At 45.2% G+C, this 9,272-nt stretch overlaps 1 protein-coding gene across 1 annotated transcript; it reads right to left on the reverse strand.

Moving 5' to 3' along the window:
• Window positions 1-5,722: 5,722 nt before the first annotated feature.
• On the reverse strand, window positions 5,723-8,187 carry LOC131269533 (peptidyl-prolyl cis-trans isomerase-like). Its single transcript, XM_058271946.1, has 2 exons — window positions 7,951-8,187; window positions 5,723-6,468 (listed from the first exon to the last, which is right to left on the reverse strand). The coding sequence occupies exons 1-2, from the start codon at window positions 8,170-8,172 to the stop codon at window positions 6,043-6,045; spliced, it is 648 nt and encodes a 215-aa protein (XP_058127929.1). The 5' UTR covers window positions 8,173-8,187; the 3' UTR covers window positions 5,723-6,042.
• Window positions 8,188-9,272: the final 1,085 nt, after the last annotated feature.

The following is a 9,272-nucleotide window of genomic DNA, read 5'->3' on the forward strand; positions in this document are numbered from 1 at the left end:
CTTGGCGGCCGTGGATTTGCTGGAACCGTTCTGCGGGCGTCGTTAAATCATGGGATGGTGGGAGACGTTTCTTGGCTGGGGTTCCGTTCGTCCGTCCTCGGAACCGGATGAGTCCGCAAACCCCGGAACTGCCGGCAAGCCTTCTCGCGCTGCCTTCCTTCTCTCTCTCTCTCTTGTTGTATTTTTTGTTTTTCAATTACAGGTAACTATAAATTCGGTAAACCAACGATTTTGAGGTTGTCGGACCGACGGGCTTGACCGCTTGTCGAACGTTTTACTTGTGTCCTTCCGTCCACCGGACTCTAGGCTGCGGCGCTTCTCGTTGGCTGCTCTAGCGGTCTCATCTAGGCACCCACTACGGCCTGCTGCCGCCTAACGCATCCGCAGAAGAGTCTAGCGTTGTGCACCGAGAGCAAAGGCATCGCATTCTGATTGCAGCCCAACATCATGCTGTGCACATCGTCCTGCTTGCGAGTCCACTGGAAAAATCTGTAACATAGTAAGCAAACCAAGCGGAAAAGAAAGAGATGGTTAAGGCCTTGAGATAGGCGACACAGAGAAATATCACACTTATAGTTAAACAAAAAAAATAGTACCACTCGCGAACAACGTACTCGTCAAGACCGTTCCATTGTCTATAAAGATTTCCTCCTCAAACAAATGCATAAATAAACAAATCAATTTAGTTGGAAAATAGTAAGCAAACACACGGCACAGCAGAAATGTTGTGCCGTCAACACACGGTTTCAACGGAGGTGTTCGGTGTGCAACAACTTAAAGTTGGCATTAAGTTTCAAAAACTGCCTACTCGCCCAGCATTAGTGTTGCCCTCTGCACAGTGCGAGCGCGAGCACCGATGAGCATGCCAGCGACCAGATGACGACGGTCGGCGTGGGCGGACGGGATGGATGCACCTGAGGGGGAGAACAGTACATGAACTGCGTGATGCGCAATCGCGTTGGAGTGTTGGCGAAAAATTGAACGGCGAATGTGAAAAATAATCTCGCAATCTCGACCGAAACCAACCGGGGGCGGGGGGTCCGGGGCAGGTTGTTTGGCGCAACGGGGAATTTAATCTTTTCCGTTTCGGGATTTCTTACGAAATATGATGTGTAGCATGCATACGGCAGCTTTCCTGCCTGTGTTTCGAGTATTCCTCCGGGTGCCGACCACGGTTGGCTGCTGGGCACTGGAGGTGAAATTGAAAGCTTGTTTCGTTCCGGCGGTGCCACAAATTATGGAATGTTTGATGAGCTGGATCAATTCTGAATCAATTGTACGCCATCATTATCGTCAGCGGGAAGAAGAACCATCGCAGCATTGTGTGCGCCGCCTCAATTGCCGTGTTCCGTCCCGTCGGTTGTCGCCACGCTCGTTAGGCTCGACAATAAAATGTTGCGCGCGGATGGACCGCGGGCCGGTAATGGGCCATGAATGAACGGCATTTCGGTCGAATGTGTGGTGAACAGAAGGAAAGCTTCAAGAGCATACTTTTGTCAGCACCCCGAGGTCCGGCGAAGCCAATCGTGGTCTCAAAGATGGACTCCTGTCCATTGGTGGTGCGCACATTTTGAGCACTCTCGAGCACCGCACGCATTTGCCTCAATTGATTGACCACCGTGTTGGTCATGCTTGCGACACCGATTGACCGTAGAAGCTTGGTGATTGTGAAAGAAAGGAGTTGGTTCTTCTTGAGACCCAATCAGATTCATCCAAGGAGGTTCAGGACCAACTCGTTCTGCCGAGGTCTGGTCGATGCCTTTTGTGGAATGTTCTCGTTCGATCATCTATCCTCCCCAACCATATTCCATCACGGGAAAACCATCCACTGACGTTCGGTGGTTTTCCATTTCTTCGCCCACTCGTCGGCGAGACACCATTCGAAACCTCATCCTGATGACAATATGGAACGGGATCCATCATATCGATCCTTCGCTGCGGGGACAAATATTTTCCTACCCCTTATATGGCCTTACCTTGCCTTACCAGAACTGCTTCAAACCGACGGTCAAACGAAAGGATGCCTTCGCCTAATGCTGCCGCTTTCCCTTCGCTAGGGTAGCGTCCAAGAAGCAGCGACGGTGTGGCGAATCACAACGTAGGGTACAACTACCCACCATGATTCCACGAAACATTGGAACATCCTCTCGGTGGTAGAGGAAGCCAGGTTTGAAAAAATACCTTCGTTCGTTTTTTTTTTGTTTTTTTGACTCCAAAATACAACATATATTCTCTCTACCTGATCTGTCTCTCTTTTATGTGGCTCGCTAGCGCTTCTCTCGCATACAATCCCGTTCGCGGGCGCACACACACGCAAAACCACGGTCCCATTTCTTCGTGTACCGACGAGGGCAGCCCGCATGTGTGTGTATGTGTGCCTGTCCCGCCGATGTGTCCGTGCGTAAGGATGTGTATGCATTTATTGATTACTACGAGCGGAGGGTTTTTCGGGAGATTTATGTGCTTCATAGCGGTGAAAACATTTTCCCTCAAGCATATGTTGTGTGTGTATCTGTGTGCCACAAGCGGTATGCTGCGATAGAAGAAAACATGTTTCAAAGCACCTAGAAATAGAGAGGGAGCGAGAACGGTCTGTGTAGGTGTGCGAGACGGTTGGCGAAGGAGATCGAAAAAGCGAGAGTTCTTAATTAAAGATGGGATGCACAAGAAGAATGCGTCCGAAATCAAAATAAGATGAAGCTGTTGAGCTGGAGCAGAAAAGAAGGTTGGGAAAGAAAACCCAACTACTGGCACACTGGCAAAGATTTAAATTTCAAAATTTATCTCACAAAGAGCACAATAATGCAGTTAAAAAAGAAGTCTTCAAAGCGTCCAATACGGAATCACACACCTGTACAGGGGAAATACGAAGAGTGCTTGGAATGAATCCTTTCCACCACCACCCCTTCCTGCCCACAAGAATGTAGTATTACATGGCAACATTATGATCGTGCACCATATGGCATAAACCAGCGATTGAAGCGCGGTTGGTGCTCGGTTTGTTTGCTACGAAAAAAAAAACGTCAACATATTTTATGCAGCTAACGTAAGGTCGCGGTAGGCGTCCAATCAATGCCGATTATTTCCTAGGTGCCCACAATGGATGGAAAATATTTTACATCCACCATAAGACGTCTTCTTAAGAGCATAGAAATGACGTCTTCTTCATGCGCTGCTCCTTTTTTCCATTTCTCTCGCAGCTTCACGTTATGTCTCTCCTGCGCGCTAGCTCTCTCGCTCTCTCCGCTGCTTGGAAAGTTAGCCTTTCTCTTTCTCCAACATATACGCTATGCTCGCTGGCAACATCTTCTCTCGCAAATGATCGTTTTTCAACTCTTGGTAATCTAAATACACTCCCGTGTATCTGTGGTACGTCTATTTTATCGATTTTTCTCCCAACCGCAGGGAAGCATAATTTTCACCAATTCGCGCGATGGTGGAAACCCTGTTTTCCACTGAAAAGTGCCCTGAAACGGCGACCGGCTACTCCGATTGATCCTTCGGTTGAATGATCCGTTTTTCCTAAAACACAATTTAAAAAACAAGTTCTCATGCGGAAATCATGCATTACCTGGTGCTCCAGCAAATCGACGTTCAGCGACGGTAGCAACTTCGGGCTTGCCGAGCCATCTTTAACAACATCCAAAAACAGCTTCACACCCTGGGTTTGGTTTTTTTTTGAAATGCTGTTTTCAGTGCACTCGTTTCGTTCGCTTTTCACCGCGATCACGCGCCGTTCGAAGGGGCATTTTCCACCGATTTTCCGTCACTCATCGTACACCGCGCACTGAACAAGGACTGACTGAGAACGGGACAAAGTTTTGAACGGAAACGGAATTACACACTGACACCCACACGCACGATTCTCACCAAACCAGCGGGCAGACAGGATTATGGCATATTTCAGGACGAACGGGTTGGTTTCGATTTTCACTCGCCGCCCGTCGCACACAAATTTGGGCCGTTTTGGGCCGTCTGCTGTACTTCCTTCTTCCCGCAAACCCAATCCCGCAAACGGTTGTTTCTCTGTTTATGGCGTGGCAGGTTGATTGTGTGAAATATGTCGGGCTCGCTGTTACGGATGTTACACCAGGCTCCAATCCACACTTTCGGTGTGAAACAACCGTGTTACCTGTCCGGATGGCACCGAGCAGTAATTTCTTTTGCGGCTCCACTACTCGTTACTTTTTCAGCACCTTACACCAGAGTGAGGTTCTTCAATGGAGTACGGTTATACGTTCACTCTGCCTGTGCACTATACTGCCGCTGCGCTCGTCCGCTGTCGAATGTGATGAAAAAGGAATTGCTCCTGCTGCTGCTGCTGCTGCTGCTGCTGCTGTTGCTGCTGATGCCTTCAGTGCGCCACTGTTGTACCCTTTCTCCGAAAAAGAATCTGCTGCTCGCAACTCCCGTACTTTCGCCTCTCGTTACGCCCGTTTCCCAGCGTATGGTGCGCTCCCGCTCGCACCCGATATGACATCCAACCGCTCTACAGATTCCAATTTCGGAGATACGTTCTCAATTGGCATCTTATTCTGTGCGTTCATTCATCTGAAGAACGCTTCTATTTCTCTCTCTCCCTCTCTTGTCCTACTCTCGTGATCCCGTACGCCGTTACGCACACGCGCGCAACTGCATGTTGATTGAGCAGCCACCAACACCAGGCCGTGCACGCGGACCAATTTTTCCCAAAACCAACCTGGCTGCACCGAGCATAAAACATGGTTGGTGCATCGTCTTTCAACATCATTGGAACGCTTTAAAACGGCAGCCATTCCGTCCGTACTTTGCCCCGCATTTTTTACCCAGCAGGATGAGCATGGCACTTGTTTTACGGGCGTCGAATGGAAGAGGCTGCATCGTCAAGGATAGCGAACGTTTAATTTTCCAGCCATTGGGCATCTGATCTCGGACCATTGCCATTGCAGTAGAAGTGCAAAGACCGTTATCTTGGTGTCATTATGTAAAAATGATCAGCATCAGATCAAAGAAGCTTTTTAAGGAAACGGTTTTCCACCACAGCGTTAACGGTCGACAGGAGTTTCAATCAGCTTTCGGCCAGCAAAAGGATGCAGCAAACAAAGTAGCAGAAAACGAAAAGTCCTATCGTTTTGTTTAAACATTTTTTAGGCTGACATCCTTGCTGTGCTTGCCAATATGAATCAAAATCATTTTAGTCATAACAGGATACGCATAATCCAAGCTAAATAATACAGTCGAATCTCGCAGAAAACACGGAACATGAAAAAAACGACCAACTTAAACGACACACATGTTTATGTACACGAGCAATAGATGGCGCACTTATGTTATCCGAGACACAATCTTCTCGCATATATCATAAATCGATAACATTCCGGATGATTTTGAGGTGGTCCGGAGGATTGCTTGGCCATGCCAATTATAATTTGCGTAGCCACATGGTTCGGAACGGTAAATCCGACCGCTTGTTGTTTACCAAATGAGCTTTGCGATTTCTTTCAAGGAAAACTTGACCCATCACGACCGTAGCATGTTTTCTATCTTTCATTCATCCTTCGCGTAAACCTTTTCTCAGTTTGTTATTCGTCACGTGTTGTTGGAAGACGCCGACCATGCTGTAACAGTTTTGTTTATTTTGCTATGGATATACTTCAACAACATTCCTTTGTAGTTTATGTTCGGAAAAGTGAATAAAGTAAATAACCTTAACTACCGTCCACTAGGAAGAAAACGAAACAGATTCGTAAATTAACAGCGTTTTGTTATTACATACTTTATTCCTTCTTTTCTTGTTAAAGAATTAATTTGGTTTAGTATGCTTTAGCCAAATGCAAAATGTAATGAGCGATGGTAAGAAAAATTCTCGAATTGTTATTAACCCTACGCGCGCGCTTGTCATTTCCCATCCGTTCACTACCTCTTCCGATTTCCGGTAAGTTTAGCATAGTTTGAATGATCTCTCTTCTTGAAGAGGGTGGAAAAAAAAGAAACAACAGACTCTGCTGTTGAAAGCAGCAACAGCAGGAACTGGATATTTCTCTTGGTGCAAGGAAGGATGATTTACAGCTGTCCGCTGTTGGCGACAACAATTTGTTTGGAGGGTTTGCCCGAGTGGCAGCCGAAGCTCTCAATCTTCCGCACGACATCCATGCCCTCGACAACGCTGCCGAACACGACGTGACGGTCATCGAGCCAGGAAGTCTTCACGGTCGTGATGAAGAACTGGGAGCCGTTGGTGTTCGGTCCGGCGTTAGCCATCGAGAGAATGCCCGGGCCGGTGTGCTTCAGGTTGAAGTTCTCGTCCTCGAACTTGTTGCCGTAGATCGACTTGCCACCGGTGCCGTTGTGGTTCTGGAAGTCACCACCCTGGCACATGAAGTTCGGGATCACGCGGTGGAAGATCGACCCTTTGTAGCCAAATCCCTTCTCGCCGGTGCAGAGCGCGCGGAAGTTCTCGCTCGTCTTTGGGACAACATCGGGACGCAGCTGTAATGAAATAACGTAGGATTCAGATTAGGTTAATTGGAATGGGAAATAATAAGCAACTCTATGTTGGAAAATGCATACAGACGTAGCCTGATTTGAACGACTCATGAATATTTTCCAATTCTGTTCCTTTTACAAAATTTACTTATGCTACCTTTTGTGTTCCGGAGAGCCCTATAAAAAAGCTTGCATGCATGTTCAAGGGTATCCGAAGGACGTTGATTACGATGCTAGGGACCACCAGGTCAATGACCACGGTTAAACTTGAATAATAGTGGTTACAGTTACCGCATTTGCGTCCGCTTTTAGCAGATGGAATTTTAACGCCAACGGTATAAACTAGTTTAGCTTCACTTCAATGTAGTGTGTGTGTAAGAGTCGTGGAATTGGGTAAATTGATAGCACATAGCATAGCGACAAATGCAAGTTTTTTATTGCTGTTTTGATCGCATAAAAACATACACATTTATATTGCCTGAAAGTCTATAAATGGCTTACAACAGCTCTGATAACAACTATATTTTTTTATTTCAGATGTGTCACAAGCGCATATGGTTTGGTTGCCACACGCACACAAAAGTTGCCGCCGTTTTTTCAATTTTTTCTTTTGCCTATCCAACTTTTCCCATGGGCGTATAGCCGTCCGGTCGCGGCCATTCTAGGCGCTCAACAGTACAAAAAAGCTATTACATGCAAATTTAAAACTAAAATGAAAAACTCTGATGTCAGCCTGACCGAAGGTAGAACCTCTTTCGACAGGCGCAAGAAATCACATGTCCCGTCCAGCTGCAGGCACACTCTCACATTCCCCTTTCAGGCCATATTGCAATGGGACCTGCAAAGTGGTAATTTATTGCTCCATGCACCATTATCTCTGAACACCGGACTGGCCGCATGATGTATAAAAAAAAGCCGGGCGTAAAATGTTTCATGCCCATAAAGCGTATTATCCACTATTTTACATCCAAGCATGCTTGCCCTTATTTTAATGAGATTAATATGTAATCGGAAAGACGATCAAAATTTTACAGTTTTAATCTATGTTACAATTAAAGAAAAACATGTAATCGAAAAATCTAGAGAAATTTAACTTTAAAAAAATCGATGAGATGAAACGACTGAGGAACACCTTTACCCCAGGCGCACGCTCTTACACTCGTACACATACACACGCACATATGCATGCGCATAGGAAGATTAAAAATTCACACGCTCAAGAATGAGAACAATCATCGTTGCCTTCCTTCGCAAATTGGTCAATCAAATTGAAACATCATGGAGTAATTTTCGAGAAGTACATTTCCATTCAACAAATGCCTCTTAATACACAGTTTGCCGCATGTTCATTGGATTATATTTGCTTCCAGAGAGCATAGGCGCAATAAGCGGTAGTCATGTTTCTTCTCCGGCAAGCTTTCTTCTGCAACTTCCGATCGCTTTCGCCGTGCTTATAAAAAGGAACATGAAGGAAAAGACACTTACCTCGATGACGATCCGACCGAGTGGCTGGTTATCCACGGCCATGTCGAAAAAGCAGCGCGGCAGAGTCATTTTTTTCGCAAAATTACACTGTTGCGGATGAAAACGAGCACCACTCTTATTGATAGCAGACAACTTTGAAGCGAAACCGACCAACGCTTGACTGCTGCAGCTCTTCGTGGAGGCAACGGCGGCTAAAGAACGAGTGAGCAAAGCGAAAGTCATGTCTAAGCTTAGGAGGCGGAAATTGATGGCTGCACTGCTCGGTGCGTTCCAGTTCTGAACCGGCCGGCGTAAAACGCAAACGCAAATGAGCGGAACGCACGATCGGCCCGGCACACCGGGGGTTGTTGCGAAATAGTTTTGCTTTTTTGTTCGAGCGCCGGTATTATATAACATATAAAAATTATGATGAGGTCAATGGGCGCCCAAAATATTTTAAACGTTGTTAAAATAAATATACTGCAAGTATTTACTGCCCGACGGCTTACATGGAGAAGGCATTTTAACGACAAATTCGGAATTTGAAGCATCGCAGCAAAATCAAGCCGTTCGCATTGCTGTGCTTGTCGCATAAATATTTTGTTCGTTATACCAGTGTAACGAACATAGCAGCCACTGGCACGAACAGCTGAGCCGTTCCAGATTGTCATGTTTTGCCACCATGCAAAGTGTGCGTTTTTCTAAAACGCAAACTTTTAGTTGACAGCCTATCGTGTCCCAAGCAACAAAATGGGGAGAGTATAAAACCATATAAAATTAAAACATGTTAAACCTATGCTCTTCGTATTTTATTACCAATTGTGATAGAAATATAGGTATGGACCGTAGAATATGTTTAATTTAAAAAATGTGTATTTAAAGTTCATTCTCAGCTATATACCTCTTACTGTCCCTATTAAAAATACGATTATACGAAGATCTGTGAAGGGAATTTAATTTTTCTTCAGCTTACCTGTAGTGATTGAAGTCTAAACACATTTCCAATTAGCATTGCCTAGTACTGTTGAGTTTGTCACCGGTGACATCCATAAGCGAGAAATTTTCTGTTCTACACCTTTTCACTCAACTTATTTATTTTTTTATTTATTTATATATATATTATTATATATATATACTCAACTTATTATTAGGAAACAAATAAAGTAGGATCTCACCGTTAGACTTATGTTCGTCAAATATGGAGAAAACAGAAAAAAATCACATTTGTTTCTTTCTTTTATTACAAGATTAATTCTCGTTTGACATTTCGAGTATTTGTCAGTTTGTAGTTAAAACGTCAAATTGGTTTGTTGCTTGGGCAAGAAGCAGAATGAGTATAGCAA

Source organism: Anopheles coustani, chromosome X, assembly GCF_943734705.1.
Source record: "Anopheles coustani chromosome X, idAnoCousDA_361_x.2, whole genome shotgun sequence".
Classification (NCBI taxonomy): Eukaryota; Metazoa; Arthropoda; class Insecta; order Diptera; family Culicidae; genus Anopheles; species Anopheles coustani.

Bases quoted from the DNA above. Each gene is read 5' to 3' on its own strand.
- LOC131269533 (XM_058271946.1), bottom strand. From the start codon at position 8,172: ATGACTTTCGCTTTGCTCACTCGTTCTTTAGCCGCCGTTGCCTCCACG. The intron at 6,469-7,950 runs GTAAGTGTCTTT...ATTTCATTACAG, and splicing joins TCGGTCGGATCGTCATCGAG to CTGCGTCCCGATGTTGTCCC.